At 38.7% G+C, this 18,176-nt stretch overlaps 6 protein-coding genes, 1 non-coding gene and 1 pseudogene across 13 annotated transcripts; 4 read left to right on the top strand and 4 right to left on the bottom strand.

Annotated features, from left to right (window-relative positions):
* Positions 1 to 234: 234 nt before the first annotated feature.
* AT3G47070 (thylakoid soluble phosphoprotein) lies at positions 235 to 1,376 on the top strand. Its single transcript, NM_114574.3, has one exon. It carries the CDS (start codon positions 461 to 463, stop codon positions 761 to 763), a length of 303 nt encoding a protein of 100 aa, NP_190291.1. The 5' UTR covers positions 235 to 460; the 3' UTR covers positions 764 to 1,376.
* Positions 1,002 to 5,042, bottom strand: ftsh7 (FTSH protease 7). The gene is made up of 13 exons (NM_114573.3): positions 4,145 to 5,042; positions 3,955 to 4,017; positions 3,745 to 3,879; positions 3,565 to 3,630; positions 3,262 to 3,447; positions 3,083 to 3,169; positions 2,882 to 2,995; positions 2,680 to 2,804; positions 2,480 to 2,588; positions 2,275 to 2,400; positions 1,856 to 2,176; positions 1,644 to 1,767; positions 1,002 to 1,482 (listed from the first exon to the last, which is right to left on the bottom strand). The coding sequence occupies exons 1-13, from the start codon at positions 4,967 to 4,969 to the stop codon at positions 1,355 to 1,357; spliced, it is 2,409 nt and encodes an 802-aa protein (NP_566889.1). The 5' UTR covers positions 4,970 to 5,042; the 3' UTR covers positions 1,002 to 1,354.
* A 1,153-nt stretch (positions 5,043 to 6,195) lies between these two features.
* Positions 6,196 to 6,794, top strand: AT3G00820. 2 transcript variants are annotated; one of them, NR_143871.1, is made up of 2 exons: positions 6,196 to 6,292; positions 6,403 to 6,794. It is a non-coding gene; the product is annotated as an uncharacterized misc_RNA (transcript). The 2 variants fall into 2 exon arrangements; NR_143872.1 differs by having other exon boundaries at positions 6,196 to 6,794.
* A 284-nt stretch (positions 6,795 to 7,078) lies between these two features.
* Positions 7,079 to 10,033, top strand: AT3G47050 (Glycosyl hydrolase family protein). 2 transcript variants are annotated; one of them, NM_114572.3, is made up of 9 exons: positions 7,079 to 7,276; positions 7,419 to 7,623; positions 7,877 to 7,967; positions 8,059 to 8,204; positions 8,295 to 8,538; positions 8,626 to 8,730; positions 8,803 to 8,985; positions 9,081 to 9,276; positions 9,374 to 10,033. In NM_114572.3, exons 1-9 carry the CDS (start codon positions 7,111 to 7,113, stop codon positions 9,874 to 9,876), a joined length of 1,839 nt encoding a protein of 612 aa, NP_190289.1. In that variant the 5' UTR covers positions 7,079 to 7,110; the 3' UTR covers positions 9,877 to 10,033. The 2 variants fall into 2 exon arrangements, with proteins under 2 accessions (NP_190289.1, NP_001078254.2); NM_001084785.2 differs by lacking the exons at positions 9,081 to 9,276; positions 9,374 to 10,033 and having other exon boundaries at positions 8,803 to 9,042.
* Positions 10,034 to 10,815: 782 nt separating this feature from the next.
* AT3G47040 (Glycosyl hydrolase family protein) lies at positions 10,816 to 13,866 on the top strand (the record flags this gene model as incomplete). Of its 4 annotated transcripts, NM_001203095.1 has the most annotated exons (10): positions 10,816 to 11,028; positions 11,162 to 11,366; positions 11,489 to 11,654; positions 11,831 to 11,898; positions 11,988 to 12,089; positions 12,175 to 12,418; positions 12,502 to 12,606; positions 12,690 to 12,872; positions 12,954 to 13,155; positions 13,244 to 13,806. In NM_001203095.1, the coding sequence occupies 10 exons, from the start codon at positions 10,863 to 10,865 to the stop codon at positions 13,735 to 13,737; spliced, it is 1,935 nt and encodes a 644-aa protein (NP_001190024.1). The 4 variants fall into 4 exon arrangements, with proteins under 4 accessions (NP_001190024.1, NP_001326870.1, NP_001326871.1 ...); NM_001339302.1 differs by lacking the exon at positions 11,831 to 11,898 and having other exon boundaries at positions 11,564 to 11,654; positions 11,944 to 12,089; positions 13,244 to 13,866; NM_114571.1 differs by lacking the exon at positions 11,831 to 11,898 and having other exon boundaries at positions 10,863 to 11,028; positions 11,944 to 12,089; positions 13,244 to 13,737.
* Positions 13,867 to 14,373: 507 nt separating this feature from the next.
* AT3G47030 (F-box and associated interaction domains-containing protein) lies at positions 14,374 to 15,849 on the bottom strand. The gene has a single exon (NM_114570.4). It carries the CDS (start codon positions 15,795 to 15,797, stop codon positions 14,553 to 14,555), a length of 1,245 nt encoding a protein of 414 aa, NP_190287.1. The 5' UTR covers positions 15,798 to 15,849; the 3' UTR covers positions 14,374 to 14,552.
* A 599-nt stretch (positions 15,850 to 16,448) lies between these two features.
* On the bottom strand, positions 16,449 to 16,757 carry AT3G47021 (annotated as a pseudogene). Its single transcript has one exon.
* A 133-nt stretch (positions 16,758 to 16,890) lies between these two features.
* On the bottom strand, positions 16,891 to 18,106 carry AT3G47020 (F-box and associated interaction domains-containing protein; the record flags this gene model as incomplete). The annotated part of the gene is made up of 4 exons (NM_114569.1): positions 16,891 to 17,266; positions 17,381 to 17,589; positions 17,657 to 17,775; positions 17,869 to 18,106. The coding sequence occupies 4 exons, from the start codon at positions 18,104 to 18,106 to the stop codon at positions 16,891 to 16,893; spliced, it is 942 nt and encodes a 313-aa protein (NP_190286.1).
* Positions 18,107 to 18,176: the final 70 nt, after the last annotated feature.

The raw sequence follows: 18,176 nt of genomic DNA, 5'->3' as shown, positions 1-18,176 counted from the left end.
AACAGAAAAAAGGTTTTTAGTTTTGATCAGAGTCTCAAGTTGCAGCAGCTAACAACCAACATGGTCAGGGACAAGATCACACACTTAAAAAAAATCAAGTCGTGTCTCTTCCGCATTCATACATTTCATTTGACAAATAAATTATAAATCTGAAATTGAAGACTTTGACTCTCTGTGCAAATTTCCGTTTAAGAACTTGAGAAGAATATACATAAATTGTGCCAAGATATATCTAAAAACAATTAAACCAAAAAAAATGTATCCAAGTGATTCAAAGAAAAATGTGTGAAGGGAAAAAAGAAAGAGGATAAGACACTTGTGGAGAGCTTGTGCCAAAAAAATCCAACGGCTCAGATTCAACCAACCTCGTTATAATCCCTTCGTAACAAATGCCACACGAAGACACACATACACACACTACCGATAAAGAAAAACCAGAGAAGAGAGAGAGATAACAACAATGGTTTCTTCGCTTCTTATGTCATTTGCTCCGGCCACCGTGAGGGTTTACGCCACAAGCACAAAGGGAGGTTCAGGCGGCCCAAAGGAGGAGAAGAATCCCATCGACTTTGTTCTTGGGTTTATGACAAAACAAGATCAGTTCTATGAGACTAATCCACTTCTAAAGAAGGTGGATGAGAAAGAAGGCACCACCACCGGAGGCCGAGGAACCGTTCGCGGTGGTAAAAACTCAGCTCCGACGCCTGTGCCGAAGAAGAGCGAGGGTGGATTTGGTGGCTTAGGAAGCCTCTTCAAGAAATAGAAGAAAAAAATGTATAGTAATTTGCATTATTCATGCCTCTGTTTTCATTCTCTATAATTCTTCGGATTTCACTTATATATAAGCTACTCTTTCTTAATCTTATTTGACATCACATGATCTAGTTATTTATTTTTCTGAACATTTTCAAGATTAACTCCACTACTTCGAGAAATCTGAGAATAATAGACTAATATGAGTAATGCTAATGCAACTTTTTCTGGAGTACAATGAGTGATGCTGTTGCAACCTTTTGTGGGGGTCTTTAAGATCTTTACACATATCAGTCTGGCTTTTTATACATATGAATCAATTATACACTTTTTTGCCAAGTTAAAGAGACTGTATCTAGCAAGAATACCAAATCTTAAAACACATCCACCAAAATCTATGAGTTATCACCAAAAGTCATATCCCAATATGGTTCTTCAAGTTTGATTCAAGTGTTCTATGCATGCTGGAACCATGGATGCTAAAGGGCAATGGTGATAACCAGATCTGACCTGGAGATACAGAAGGCAGCAAGGAAAGAGCTGATGATCCGTGTTAGATACTGTCTTTATAGCTATAATTGATGATAGAACAGAGTAGTTGTTAACTGGAGCTAGCTTGTGCTGGGAGCAAAAGCTCTTGCTTTCCTTCGACAAAGACTGCGAGTTCTTCTGGTGCAACCACCATGCTTAACCACTTCTGCAGTTCTTCACCTTCTACTTTCTCTTTCTCTGCACCAAAACATGATATTTCATCAGCAAAATCAGCCAGTTGTCACATGAACCAAACTCAAGACAAGGGATATAATCTTTCTCGCAAGCAGTTATATCCTTTAGTGTCCTACATGTTTTCAAAAACTGTTCTGATGAAAACAAATAAACTTATACTACACCTTCAAGTTGAGCACCAAGCCCTTCCAATACATCTGGATTAGCGCGTACAACAGACAGCGCAACATCGAGAGCAGATTGTAACAAAATTGTCACTTCTTTTTGAACAAGATCAACTAGTTTCCCCTGTGTATTAACATGGAAGGTTAACTTTTGCATGGACAATTGGAAATTATAAGACAACCTAGGCAAGTGCATTGCAACATGAAGTTACCTGATCTCTTCCCCATGGCGAGCCTCCAGAATCGTCAATCCCACCACCAGAAAGTGTAGCCACAGACACAGGTCCGATTTTTTGGTTAAGACCGTATTCAGCTACTGCCTTGTATGCCATATCAGTTGCCCGCCTTATATCATCAAATGCACCTGTTGATATACGCCCTGAGTAAACAACTTCTTCAGCTGCACGACCTCCAAGAAGGGTAACTAAACGCCCAAGCAGCTCATCAATGAAGAGTAAATATCTGTCTTCACTAGTAGGAGGAATGTATGTAAATCCCAATGCCCCTCCTGTTCTTGGCAATATGCTTAATTTCTGACAACACCACAAAGATGAGCAAAACTTGAATCATTTGCACGTACTAAACAACATAAACAATGAGCGTAAATGTAGACAAAGTTTTTGCATTTTACCTCAACACGTGGCTGTCCAGTAAGAAGATTTGCAACAGCGGTACCAACCACTGCATGCCCAGCTTCATGCCTTGCGACCACTGCCTTCTCATTGCCTTTTAATCTTGCAGATTTCTTCTCTATGCCCTGAAACAGGTCTTTGTAAGAAAACACATTTTGACAATTGCCTTACGTAATCAATAAAACAGCGAGGTTATAGAGATACCGCTATTGATCGCTCCACAGCTTGAATGAAGTCAATTTTCTCAACGTTCGTCTTGTTCTTTCTTCCAGCTAGCAAGGCAGCCTCATTTACCAAGTTTGCAAGATCTGCCCTGCAAATAGGACAAAAGAGTTTATGAGATATACACCCAAAAACGTATAACTGAATAAACTTCAAATCATTGATAATATACAAAAGCGTACCCCGTGAAACCAGTGGTCATTGAGGCAATACTACCGAGGTTGACATCATCTCCCAAAGGAAGCTCTTTCTTTGACACATGTACTCTCAAAATGGATTCTCTTCCAATTTTGTCTGGCGTTTCCACCTGAAAAATGCATCAGTGCCTTTGAAAAAACCATATTAAACATTTACAAATAGGCAGAGCTGATCCATTCTACCAACCGTAACAACACGATCAAATCTCCCAGGACGACGCAGGGCCGGATCTAAGACATCGGCACGATTTGTAGCTCCAAGAACGATAACCGCAGAATTGCTGTCAAAACCATCCATCTCCTGCAGAAAAGTTTCCAACATGTGAATGGGTCATGGAAAGATCAAGAATGCTACTTACACAGGAAAGGTGCTTGACAGCAGACTTACAGTGAGCAACTGATTTAAAGTTTGCTCCCTTTCATCGTTGCTCCCCATTCGGAATTTACCATCACGGCTTTTTGCCACAGCATCTATCTGGAGCATGAGAGGCAAATAGAAAATCTTGTTTAAGATGCCCAGAGGTTTAATATACCGGAGGTAATCTGACATCGACTACCTATTCTAACCTCATCAATAAATATAATCGATGGAGCTTCCTTCTTGGCCCGTGCAAAAAGATCCCTTACACGTGAGGCACCCATACCGACATACAGCTCTACAAACTCACTTGCAGAGCAACTTATGAAGGGGACTTCAGCTTCCCCAGCAACAGCCTTTGCAAGAAGGGTTTTCCCTGTTCCGGGAAGACCAACCTGGAAAAGAAAGGAGTCAAAGGCATATCATTCTAAAGGAGAGCTCTTGTAACCAAACGTTAAACCATGATATATACGTAATATAAGAATAAAGTGAAATCAAATGATAAAACTCACCAATAGGACACCACGCGGAGGACGTGCACCTAGACGGACATACTTTTCAGGATTCCTAAGAAATTCCTGCATTGATTAACCGATGTGTAAAAGACAATTACCAAACCGAGAATAAAGCTATGAAAAACAATCTGATCATCAATAAGCATGTGCAGCGTCTTTAAGGACTGAAAAACCTACCACGATTTCTTCTAGCTCTTCCTTTGCTTCATCAACACCTGCAACATCCGCAAAAGTGATTGTTTCACCTCCACCAGAGACTTTTCCCCCATCAGGACCACCAGCCTTTCGGGTCCTAAGCTGGCCGGTTGAACTCTGTGTACACCCATAGTTCTTTTAGGAAATTCAAAATTTTAAACAACCACATTAAAGTATAGTAGAGATGCAAACCGTGGAGAAGCTAACAGGGAATCGAATAAGCCCAGCAAGTACCGCTATGTAGAAAAGAGCTATCTGCAACAAACAAAAATAGAAACTTTTGAAAAGACCCAACCTATTTTATAGCACAATCACCATTCATTGCAAAACTATAAAGCATCATCATCAAGGAGTAGGACAAATAGTAAAAATGAAACTATACCAATGCAGAGTTGAAGAAGCCACCAGAACGCTTCTCAGGCGATCCAAATTCCACATTATTCCCAAGCATCTTCTCATACGGTGTTTTGATATCACCCGGCCTAGTAGTGGAATACACAACCCTTTTCGTAGGAGCCACAGTTCTTAACAACGATTCAGACGACTGAGACAACCTACTAGTTTCACTCTCTTGCCACTTCCCATCATCTCTTAACTTAAACAAAACTTGAACCCCATCAACCTCCACTTTCTGCACCTGGTTACTGTTAACTTTACTTAAGAACTCACTATACGGTACACTCACAAAAGTCGTCTGAATTCGAGGCTCCGATCCAGGTAAAGGTATACCAGGTCGAAGCAATCGCATCACAAACATAACAACACTCAATTGCAACAACAAAACTCCAATCCCTTGCGCTTGGATTATTGGCTGCCACTGCCATTTCTTGCCCTTTGACCACCACACCTTATCTTCTTTCTTCTCTCTTTTCCTCTCCGACTTCGCCGGAGTACTCTGACTGCTTTCTTCCTCCTCACTAGAACTCTCGTTCTGATCATCTTCTTGACAATTCACAACTAATCTACTCTTCTTTCTTGAAAACCCATCCCAAAGATTAAACCTTTCGTGATTTCTCAACACTGTAACTTGTTTCTTCTGCAGAGGAAGCGTGATTGAATTGGAGACAAACCGATTCGGATTTTGGCGATAAACCCTACAACGATCGTTGAAAAATCTCGAAGCTTTCGAGTACAATAGACTATTACTACTACAACAAGTTGCAAATCCGTGGATTCTTGGTTGCAGAAATTCGAATGTAGTAGTCATTATTTCGAAACCCTAGAAATTGGGGAAATCAAAGGTAACACATTTATATCGATCTGTCTAATTTTCAATGAAGACGATGTTTGCTGGGAAATACGACTTCGAATTGTGACCGTTGGATCAAAGATATTAAAATTCGACCGTCGATACAACGGAGGACGGTTAATTATCTCATCGGCAAAGCTGAGTAATCAAGTGTGACACGGCGTACGGAACCGAATGGTGCAAGAGGACACGTGGACATATAATTGGAAGAATTAATATAGAGTTTATTGGGCCGAAAGAGGCCCAAAATCGGCCTAAAAGACAAATCACTCAATCATACTCTTTTCTTTTCTTTCCAAATTTCTTGCATCTTCTTTCTTTTTTTTGGTAGGGTTGGGGGACAATGTCCCCACATTTTATTAATTAAAAAAATTAAAACTAAATCAAATACGAACATTATGTGGGTATGCAGACCCGTTCGCATCATCAAAGACAATAGAGACAACCACATCCGGTCTACCCTCGAACAAATAAAAATCTAAGGGAAGAGAAAAAGCATAGTTAGTTAACACATCCGTTAGGCGGTTAGTTTCTCTATGCACGTGAAAAAACGCGGACTATCCAGCCACGCGACAAAAAGTCATAGCACAAACGTATTAAGAAAGAGAATGGATGTGAGTTTGTGATTCCCGACTTAAGGAACCCCACCACAATCTCCGAGTCTCCCTCTACCTCCAACCTTGTAACCCATTTCTTGCATCTTCTTCTTACGAATAAAAATGTTTCTGAATGTTGGTTAGAAACAGAAATAAACATGGTACAATCAATCTGCACAAAATGATAAAAATGAAAAGACCATGATTATCGAAACGGTCAAGAATCAAGATTCATTTATTCAAGTAAATACTAATTAAATAACTGACTTTATTGCTCTAGACCTAATTCAAGAAAAGTATATGATTAATGTGTGGTAGTTGGTATGAAAAAGAAAAATAGATTGTTAGCTCCATCCACCATATGCTTCACTCTTAATCGTGGTCCTATTTTCTGGTTACTATGTTTTCTTTTATTGATCAACATTCGAAACTTTAGGGACTTTCGAAAACAAAGTAATTAATTATAAGTTTAGAATAGAAAAGAAATAAATCTAGCCAAACAAATCTAATGACAGTTTTGTCGGATCACCTCACAAAAATTTAGCAGTAATCAAAGACTTGTCTATATATAAGTTTTTCTATGATAAAACAACAAAACTTCTTAGTGTGAAAATTACAATGTCGTCATCTAATTTTAGTATCTTTTGTATCGTTCTTATTTTTCTAGCAAGTCTTCATGAATGTGGTGAGTTAATGTTATAAGTACTTTAGGTTTGGTTCAGATCGTCATTTAGCATCATTACCATTATAATCATAACCATAGTCTGAAAAAGGTTCATTTATTTGCTTTTGTAGATTCTTTAAGAAATCCTTTCAAAGATGACCCGTTAAGAAATCCTATCACAAATGAAAAAGTTAAAGAACCACCGTGCTATCCATATGGAAAACAGTTTAAATGCACAGGTTTTGCTGGAACTGTCGTTGTTGACACCGCCGATCGGTGTTGGTCTTTCTGTGCAGCCGCTAATAAACGTCCGTAGAACCCCAGCACCTCCTCCGATCCAAATGTTTGAAGAGCTTTTAAGTATACCAACCAAATGTTTTTATATGTTTACTCATATTATTAATCAAAAATATTTATGTGACTTCACCCAATACAAGCATGCCTAGACTACCTTAGTTTGTGTTTAGTAACTTTGAAAATCATGTAATAATATTTATGCACAATGTTAAACATTTTTCTCGTTATTTTTTATTTGGTAAGAATTCATACCTAAAATTCCAATTGATTTTAATCTTACAATACAACATTTTAATTATAACGTTTTTTTCCCACCCAAAAAAAAAAATTAATTTATGTTTTTGGTGTTTTAGCCATGTTCTCAAGACTTCACACCTTACATACATATGAAATGAATTCTAGTTGATATTTTGTCCTTCCTTAATCCGAGTGTGTTTCCAAGTCAACGTCCCATCCCATGTGTCCCTAGCTTGGCTATATATATATTAAAGACTAAAGAGGAGAAGTGACATTGTAAGAAGAAGAAGAGAAAGAGGAAGAAAATGGTTGACAATGAGAAGTCATATGTTTACAAGAACCGGGAAGCGCCAGTGGAGGCGCGTGTAAAGGACCTTCTCTCTCGGATGACTCTGGCTGAAAAAATCGGCCAGATGACTTTGATCGAACGTAGCGTCGCTTCTGAGGCCGTGATAAGAGATTTCTCCATCGGTATACACAACCACAGACCATTTCTAAATTTTGTTTTGGTCAACGACCAAACCTTTGTTAGATTTTCTCTAATTCTTTTTTTGTTCTCTTATGAAAATTGAACATACTAAAAGATACAAAGCAAGTTGTCATATTGTTACAGGTAGTGTATTGAACCGCGCAGGAGGTTGGCCATTTGAGGATGCAAAGTCGTCGAATTGGGCGGATATGATCGACGGCTTCCAGCGATCAGCGTTAGAGTCGCGTTTGGGAATTCCGATAATTTACGGCATTGACGCTGTTCATGGCAACAATGACGTCTACGGCGCCACCATCTTTCCCCACAATATTGGTCTCGGCGCCACTAGGTCTGGTTTTCTTTTAAGCAAAGTACAAATTTAGTAGAAGAGACTAGAGAGAGACTTGCATATAAAGGGATTGATTTGATCTGATGAGACTTGCCTTCACTGATTCATTTGAGTCTTATTTGAAGATATAATCATGTTACACTTACTAACTTTTTAATGCTAGCTATTAGTATTAAATAATTAGTTGCATTTATTGTGGCCATGTTGTGTTTGGCTTGTGATAACATTGGTACTTCATGTGTTAACTTTGTAGAGACGCGGATTTGGTCAAAAGAATTGGAGCTGCAACAGCACTTGAAGTAAGGGCGTGCGGTGCTCACTGGGCGTTTGCTCCTTGCGTCGCAGTAAGTCTCCTGCATACCTAGATTTTAGCAACAAGATCGAATATGTTTTGGTTTTATTAGTCAACTGAAAGGGATGGTGTTCTTACTAAAGGTGGTGAAAGATCCGAGATGGGGAAGATGCTATGAGAGCTATGGTGAAGTTGCTCAAATTGTTTCTGAGATGACTTCACTTGTCTCGGGTCTACAAGGGGAGCCATCCAAAGACCACACAAATGGTTACCCTTTTCTTGCAGGAAGGTATGTTTATATATATTAACATTGTGGCTTAATTTGTGTCTTTAGTATGCTTAATTTCATATCTCATGGACTCTGGTCACTTGATGATAGAAAAAACGTGGTTGCGTGTGCCAAGCACTTTGTTGGAGATGGTGGTACCAATAAGGCCATAAATGAAGGAAACACCATTTTGCGGTACGAAGACTTGGAGAGAAAACACATTGCTCCCTATAAGAAGTGTATTTCTCAAGGAGTCTCTACCGTTATGGCCTCTTACTCCAGTTGGAACGGAGATAAACTTCACTCACACTACTTCCTCTTAACGGAAATTCTCAAACAAAAACTTGGTTTCAAGGTTGGTTCAGTTTGAAAACAATCTAAATAAAGCTAGAGATGTATTCATTGTATTCATTTGATTTCATATTTTTTGTTTGGTTATTAGGGTTATGTAGTTTCGGACTGGGAAGGTTTGGACCGGCTTAGCGACCCACCAGGTTCAAACTACCGCAACTGCGTCAAAATAGGGATTAATGCTGGAATCGATATGGTAGTGAACTTTTTTTCATTGTCTCGGATGATACAAGAGAATATATAATTAAACCAATTAATGTTATTGTAGGTGATGGTACCTTTCAAGTATGAACAGTTTAGAAATGACTTGATAGATCTAGTGGAGTCAGGGGAAGTATCGATGGCTCGTGTTAATGACGCTGTTGAAAGAATACTTAGAGTAAAGTTTGTTGCAGGACTCTTCGAATTTCCTCTTACAGATCGATCTTTGTTACCTACTGTTGGTTGCAAGGTGAGCTCTCTTGTTCTGAAATGCTATTAAACTGGAGTGCTAAGATTATTGAAGACCATATAAAAGATGATTTCACTCTGTTTTACGAGGTTTAGGAACATAGAGAGTTGGCGCGTGAAGCGGTTAGAAAGTCGTTAGTTCTGCTAAAGAACGGCAGATATGGAGAATTTCTGCCATTAAATTGCAATGCCGAGAGAATTCTAGTGGTTGGAACGCATGCAGATGATCTTGGATATCAATGCGGTGGATGGACAAAGACAATGTATGGTCAAAGCGGAAGGATCACAGATGGTAACTAGAGCTACTGCAATATGGTTTGAAAAACACCTTTGGTAGGAAATGCTAAATGGTCTCGTCGAATTTCTAACTATATTGTTTGAAAATGTAGGCACAACGCTTTTAGATGCCATAAAAGCGGCAGTTGGAGACGAAACCGAAGTGATCTATGAGAAAAGTCCATCAGAGGAAACCTTAGCCTCAGGATATAGATTTTCTTATGCAATTGTTGCGGTGGGAGAATCGCCCTATGCAGAGACTATGGGGGATAATTCAGAACTCGTAATACCTTTCAATGGTAGCGAGATTATAACCACGGTTGCAGAGAAAATACCGACTCTAGTGATCTTGTTCTCAGGACGGCCTATGTTTCTTGAGCCGCAAGTTCTTGAAAAGGCAGAGGCGCTGGTCGCTGCTTGGCTGCCTGGTACAGAAGGGCAAGGGATTGCTGATGTAATATTCGGAGATTATGACTTCCGAGGGAAGTTACCAGCAACATGGTTCAAACGTGTAGACCAGTTACCTCTTGACATCGAATCAAATGGGTATTTGCCATTGTTTCCTCTTGGTTTTGGTCTCAATGGTGATTCCGTGGAGAACTCTGACACGGTTTAAATTTGTTGTTGAATATCTTTAACAAAATTTCAAGGGACTACTTTTCTGTTTTAAAAATGATTTTGTTAAAATCGGTTCATACATTGGAATAAGTTTGGAGGATTATATGCACAAAAAGGTCACTCTCATGCTTCATATGCTAACAGCTTAAGATTGGTCTCTCAAATATGTTCGTCAATCTTGAAAAGACATGTTAATTAGCATATCAGTTACATACGTCTATCTAGCCTTGATTATCTCTATATTATGTCGTCAACACAACATTTGGTTCCTCCTATTTAGACTCATGCATCAAAGCATTTTCTCAAATAAACTATTTTCAAGTCTTTGTTTTTTAATTCCCACGGTACGAATTGTTCCAGTAGTTGGGTTTTTGTATTCAATTAATCATTGACCAACATTTTTATGTTTTGAGTCGTAGTTTTATATTTAGACGACCTTTCAAAAAAAATTAGACAAGTCTTTTTTTTTTTTTTTGGGGCAAAGTCTTCCTTAAAGAACATAGTTGTGGAAATATTGGATATGAAATATGTGTTACTGTTTTTTTCTTTGTTCTTCATCATATTTCATGTTAATGGGTAGTCTTTTTGTTGAAATCATGTATTAGACTAGATTAGGATGTTTAAACGATGGTTATTATGGTTCTTTGCTCTATCATTTATTTAGGTTGTGTGATTTATATACTAGATTTGACTTGATCATTCAAATTTACTTAGGCTTTTCCCTTAGTAATCGAAAAAAAAAAAAATGTAGAACTGGAGAAAAATTCAGATCATTACTATTTTTCACTTAAATCTATAATTCTTTATCATTGAACTAATCCACTCTAAGCTAAATTTGCATATCTAGTCGGCTACGGCAGAACTTCGTATGACTTTATCATGCCACGTATCCTCAACCTTGGCAATATATAAAGGTTAAGTTGCAAACTTGTAACAGAAGGATAAAAAAATAAGAACAAAAGGAAGAAACAACAAATATTGTGTATGGAAGGAAGCAATGAAACATGCGTTTACAAGAACAAAGACGCGCCAGTGGAGGCGCGTGTAAAGGACCTTCTCTCTCGCATGACTCTGCCGGAAAAGATCGGCCAGATGACTCAGATCGAACGCGTCGTCACTACTCCTCCTGTCATTACAGATAACTTCATCGGTATTCACAAACACTGACCACTTTTGTTTCTTTTTTTTTTTGGTCAACGACCAAACTTTGTAGTTTCCCAAGTCCATTTTGATGATAACAAGATACAAATGTAATTGTGTTAATGGATTTTTGGGGGTTACAGGTAGTGTATTGAACGGTGGAGGAAGTTGGCCGTTCGAGGACGCTAAGACGTCGGATTGGGCTGATATGATCGACGGTTACCAAAACGCAGCGTTAGCGTCGCGTTTGGGAATCCCGATCATCTATGGCATTGACGCCGTCCACGGTAACAACAACGTCTACGGAGCCACTATCTTTCCCCACAACATCGGCCTCGGAGCCACCAGGTTTTCTTACCATTCTCTTTCACGTTGAACTGACTAGAAAATTTGGACAAAAGAGAGACATTTGCATATAATTGGCTGAAAATGTAACTTTAGGTCGTAACATAAGTATTCGATTATTTGAGTCTTGTAATGTTGCTCCATATAGATTTGGAACCTAAATCTTTAGGTCGTAACAAAGTGGTTGTTAAATGTGATAGAGACGCAGATTTGATAAGAAGAGTCGGGGCAGCAACAGCACTTGAAGTAAGAGCTTGTGGCGCTCATTGGGCGTTTGCTCCATGCGTGGCCGTAAGTTCCTTATAGCTTAGTCAATTGAATAGAGCCTTTGGTGGGATATCTTTGAGTGTTTATTGAGAATATATACGTTTTATTTGGCATCTCACCCATCCTAATGCCAAATATGTGTGTTGTTGTCCATTAAGTATGAGATGTGTTCAATACATGAGAATTTTCTTAATCCTTAGACGTCTATACAAGGAAGAATTCCTAACAAGAAAATCAAGAAAATATATATGAGGAAGGAATTGAAATGGTGAAAGAGATTTTTATTTTTATTTTTTATAAATCTTTTTGATAGGCTTTGAGAGATCCGAGATGGGGGAGATCCTATGAGAGTTACAGTGAAGATCCTGACATTATTTGTGAGTTGAGTTCGCTTGTCTCGGGCCTACAAGGCGAGCCACCTAAAGAACATCCTAATGGTTACCCTTTTCTTGCAGGAAGGTATATATATATACACCTCTAGCTAGATTTGATGTCATTAATAGGTTTGATGTCATTTCTCATGGTTTTGTTCACTATGTGATAGAAACAACGTGGTCGCATGTGCTAAGCATTTTGTTGGAGATGGTGGTACCGATAAGGGCATAAACGAAGGGAACACTATTGTGTCATACGAAGAGTTGGAGAAAATACATCTTGCACCATATCTGAATTGTCTTGCTCAAGGAGTCTCTACAGTTATGGCCTCTTACTCCAGTTGGAACGGAAGTAAACTCCATTCTGACTATTTCCTCTTAACCGAACTTCTCAAACAGAAACTCGGTTTTAAGGTTTGCCTAAAATCTGATTTGAATTTAGCTAAATAAGCTACAGGTGTGTGGTTTTAGGTAGTTGCCTTTGCTTCTGTTATTAGGGATTTGTCATTTCAGACTGGGAAGCTTTGGAACGGCTAAGCGAGCCATTCGGTTCAAACTACCGCAACTGCGTCAAAATCTCAGTTAATGCTGGAGTTGACATGGTAAAGTCTGAAACCCCTAGTCAATGATTTTTGATCTTTTAGATTAATAATGGAGAGAAGATTATTAATCAATGTTACTCCAGGTGATGGTGCCTTTCAAGTATGAACAGTTTATAAAGGACCTCACAGATTTGGTGGAGTCAGGGGAAGTAACTATGTCTCGGATTGATGATGCTGTTGAGAGAATACTCAGGGTGAAGTTTGTTGCGGGTCTTTTCGAACATCCTCTCACGGACCGGTCTTTATTGGGTACCGTTGGCTGCAAGGTGAGGTCACTTGTACATAATGTCATTAGACCAAAGTGTTGGGACAAGCACATGATTGACTCTGTTTTTCCATGGCTTCAGGAGCATAGAGAACTAGCGCGTGAATCGGTTAGAAAGTCGTTAGTTCTGCTAAAGAACGGGACAAATTCTGAGAAGCCATTTCTGCCACTAGATCGCAATGTCAAGAGAATTCTAGTCACTGGGACACACGCAGACGATCTTGGATATCAGTGCGGGGGATGGACAAAGGCATGGTTTGGTCTAAGCGGCAGGATCACAATCGGTAATTAAAGCGACTCCAATCAAAGAGACTAGTAGATGTTGTTAGTAAATTATTATCAAAACGTATCTGTGTTGGTCTGAACTTGCAGGGACAACGCTTTTGGACGCCATTAAAGAAGCAGTTGGAGACAAGACCGAAGTGATCTACGAGAAGACTCCTTCAGAAGAAACTTTAGCCTCGTTACAACGCTTCTCCTACGCCATTGTTGCAGTGGGGGAAACTCCCTACGCAGAGACATTGGGAGATAACTCGGAACTCACAATACCATTAAACGGTAACGACATTGTAACTGCATTAGCAGAGAAAATCCCGACTCTAGTGGTCTTGTTCTCAGGACGGCCTTTGGTTCTTGAGCCGCTGGTTCTTGAAAAGGCTGAGGCTCTGGTCGCTGCTTGGCTTCCTGGAACGGAAGGGCAAGGGATGACTGATGTCATATTTGGAGATTATGACTTTGAGGGGAAGTTACCAGTGAGCTGGTTCAAACGCGTTGACCAGTTGCCGTTAACCGCTGATGCTAATTCATATGATCCATTGTTTCCTCTTGGTTTTGGTCTCAACTACAATTCCAGTGAGAATGTGTGAAAGTGTGATATTTGATATTCAGAGTAACGCTTGGACTAGTGTGCATATGAATAAGTACTTGGTCTTGTGTCTTCATAATTAAAAAAAAAAACTCAAAGAAAACCAAAATCTAATAACATCATTTGCTCACAAGTCTGTTTGTTTCTATCATTATCTTGCTTTCTTGTCCGACAAGAAACTATTTTACAGACTACGTATTTTCTTGGGTTTTTTTTTTCTTGCAGTAAGTGGAAAGTAGAAATAAAATGAAACTGATCCAAATTTGAAATTCTTTTTTTATGTTTCCTTGAATGGGTTTACTTGTAGCTTGATTTGTGAAACTCTAATTTGGTAATGTACAATTCTTTACTATTGGTTACTATAAATGAAATTCGGTTGGACAGTTGATTTGACGACTCGACAACCTTGTACCTGTTTGGATAATTGATTGATGGTGAGAACTGAGAAGAAATGAATGATGAGAATGATCATTGATTGACTGTATCTTTGTTACCAAATTCCTTCTTTTAGAGAAATCTAGAGGTTGGATAGTGTTTAAAGACCGATTCAACAAGCTATGGATCAAAATCTATTTTTAATTGTATCTAACTATCTATAAAACTAACAGTAAAATTCACGAAGACAAAGTTGGTTGCTCAAGAATATAAAAGTTCAAATAGCTTTAGAGTAGCTTACAACAAGAAAAGTTCAAATAGCTTTAAAGTAGCTTATAACAAGAAAAGTTCAAATAGCTAAAACATAGCTTACAACAAACAATCATAAATAGAACATTCAAACAATAACCGAACAAGATGGATGCAACCTTAGAAGGCAAGCTACATGGCTATGCTAGAAAGACCTAATCCACAAGCTAGCTCTACATTCTCCACATGGTTTACAAATGTCGACATCGTTGAGCAGTGATTAGCCTCCGGAGCTTCAATTCCGAAATCGATTCGAAGTTGTACTATAGCAAGAGTCACGGTACTGTAGTAGAAGATGTAGAAAGGATGCCGTATATGGCTTGTCGCCAACACAATTTCACCTGCACTAGTCATCCCAACAATGGATACGTCGATATCCGCAGGTAGATTATTCCAATAATTTGGCAATTCGTAAATAATTTGAGACCATTTCACTTCATCAACATCATTTAGAACACGCAGCTCAAAACTTTCTATGTGTCGTTGATTGTCACGATCCACATTTAGCCATACTACGGCCAACTTACCTTTGTAATCTATGACTGCTGAACAACCAATGTGTTTACATCTGAGATCCATTGGTAGAAACTTGAATCTCTCCAATCTAACTTCAAAGGCTGCTACCATATAAGGTTTTGGAGTTTCATCGCCCACACGCCTAGCTAAATAATACAATACCCCATCCATGCATATCTCACTATGTAAAGGGTGATGGGGTACCGAACATTCGACCGTTCTCCAAGTCACTACTTCCGTTCCTAATGTTGAAACTCGACACACAAAATCATCGGACATGGACAATACCTTGAATAGCTTGTCGATAGGATCATACCCAAATGAAGTACTCTTCACGCCAACCCTCTTCGTTGTTGAAATGAACTTTGACTCTCTTGTGCTAGGGTTAAAAATCATCGTCTTACTAGATTTGCAACAGATCAAGCCAAGTATAGGGGGACACACCTTTGCTGAAGCACCCAGAACTTTAGGGAAATGCATCTGGTAATGGGCAGATATAGGAGAGTATGATATCGAAAAATAAGGTAGAGGCGAGTAGTGGTTGCTGGGGTCTAGATCTTGAGGCATGGAGTAAAAGAGTCGCTTACCATAGTAAAGGAAGGTGAATAGTATACGAGGCCGGGTCGATGACATTTTGTGGAACAGTTCCGTGAAATATCGACGACGTAGTATGGAAGACCAAAACCTCGACAGGCAACGACACCTTGCAACGTCTTCAATGGACAATCTTGAGAAAACATCAATCAAGAGATCATCTGGTATCTCCTCCGGTTTTTCTATTGGACACTTCCTTGGACGGGCGGTGACTTGCTGCTTCGGCCGTTTTCCCATGACGGCGCTTAACCCTAACATCCCAGACATGACAGCGACTTGTGTTTTTTTTTTTTTTTTTTTTTGGGATTAAGAAGATTAAGACAGAAGACAGTTTTAAGATCTTTTATCTATTTGTTAAGGAAAACTGGTGGTCTGAAAGATGGACACACGTCAATTCCATTAACTTCCACGTTGTTTTCATTTTTCAAGTTCAATCCTAGTGTAAATAATTCATATCAGGCTATAATATATGGAAACACCCAGGTAAAACCCTTATTTTTTTTCACCATTATGACTATGTTATCAAACTTAACTATATATGGTCAAATATATCTTTAATTTTTTCATTCATAATATTAATTGCTAGTTTACTAAATAGAGACATTTTATTAAATTTAAATAAGAAATTTAATTCACATGAAAGATATCTGAAACCATATTTTTTTTATCAAAAGGATGGAGTATTTTGATTTTCCAATTTGTGTGTTGTTCATTAGGTTCTAATTCATGCTATATCATGGAAAGTAATCTTTTTAAAATGTTATTTATTATTTAAATATATAATCAGTTATCTTATAAGCCAATCTACATATTAATTATCTATGGTGTAAGTTAAATTGATAAGCCAATAATCTACGGCACTCACGCCGTTCACGGCAACAACAACGTCTACGGCAGTTGCCGTGAACGGCGTCAGTGCCATGGATGATGATCTAAGAAGGATTTTCGAGAAAAGGGAAGAGATTCAAAAGGAATCGAAATAGAAGAAAATTGATCGGCGAAATCGCCCAGAGAGAAAAATTTTGAGAGAAACAAAAGGAATTTATTTTTTTTTTCCTTTTTTCCGAAAAAAACAAATGAGCGACCAATCAGTGCCTACCACGTAAGATGAAATTGAGTATCAAAAGTATCAATGGGCTGATACGACTCAGCCCAATTTTCTGTATTTGGTCTATTAAAAAATTATAAATGGGCTATTGATACTCTAAAAATATAAGCGATGTACATGGTTTTATGGACACAGTTTCCGTAAAAAGATGAATGAACTTTGTTAAAGTAACACATAAAAATAGTCATATAATAACAGTATTTAAGAGTACAAAGTTTAAAGGGATGCCCAAACTATTACTCTTGTAGAGTTTTAATCCATATGCTCTACATTCTCTACATGGTCTATAAACGTATAAATCCTTGAGTTTTCAGCCTTCTTATTAGCGATATTCCCAAACTGGATTTCATTTTTTGCCGCAGTGTTGTTCACCGGATTATAGTAGACAATGTAGAAAGGATAGTTTAGATGGCGTGTAGATAACACAATTTCACCTCCACTAGTCATCCCAACAATGTATAGAGATTTATTCACAAGTTTCTTCCAATTAAAAGACAATGTGTAGACAGTCCTCGACCATATCAGTTTATTGGCATCTTCCAGAATCCGCAACACAAAACTTCTTGTGACTTCATGACTCTGATCTCCAGAGGGCACTGGCCATAGTATGCCTAATTTACCTTTGCAACTTATGAGACTTGAACACCAAATTATATTTTCCACAACTAAAAACTTGAACTTTTCAGACCTAACATCAAAGCAAACTACCATATAAGGTTCTCGAGTTTAATTTCCAATGCACTTAGCTAAATAGTACAAAACTCCATCAATGCATATCTCATCACGAAAAGGCCTATGGGGTAGCGAGCATTGGATCATTCTCCAGCAAACTTCTTCCGTTCCTAATGTTGAAACTCGACATGCAAAATCCTCGGACGCCAACAATACCTTGGGCACGCACACTTTCTTTGCAAGATTCTCAGCATCTACGGGGAGAATGTCCCAAAGCCCCTTTTCTACACCTTGAATAGTTTGTCGATAGGATCATACCCAAAATAGGTTCTCTCAATCCTCTTACTAGAAGCTCTAGGTAAGGGTATGCACACTCTCCTGTGCTAGGGTTATAGACACTAGCTTTGCTACAAAGAAACCCACGTACAGGGGCATGAATCTCATTGTCATAGGAAGGAACCATACCTTTGGAAAAAGACATATGATAGTAGGGAACCAAAGGAGATGAACTCGGGTCTGAATGTAGATGCTGAGATATGGAGTAGAACATACGCTTACCGTTATGTAGGAAGGTAAATAATATACGCGGCCGAGCCGAAGATATTTTCAGGAATAGTTCAGTGAAATCTCGCAGACGCGGTACGGAAGACCAGATCTTAGACACGCAACGACACCTAGCAATGTCTCCCGTAGACAATCTTGAAAAAATCTCAATCAACAGATCAATTGGTATCTCCTTCGAGTATTCTCTTCGGGAGTTGCTTGGGCGGGTGACTTGCTTCTGCGATTTTTCCATAGCGCTGCTAAACCCTAGAATCCTAAACTTCGACAGAAACTTTTCAGAGTTTTGGACAGAGAAAGTCTTA

Source organism: Arabidopsis thaliana, chromosome 3, assembly GCF_000001735.4.
Source record: "Arabidopsis thaliana chromosome 3, partial sequence".
Classification (NCBI taxonomy): domain Eukaryota; kingdom Viridiplantae; phylum Streptophyta; class Magnoliopsida; order Brassicales; family Brassicaceae; genus Arabidopsis; species Arabidopsis thaliana.
The sequence above is the reverse complement of the archived record's forward strand: the minus strand, read 5'-3'. Positions and strand labels throughout refer to the sequence as shown.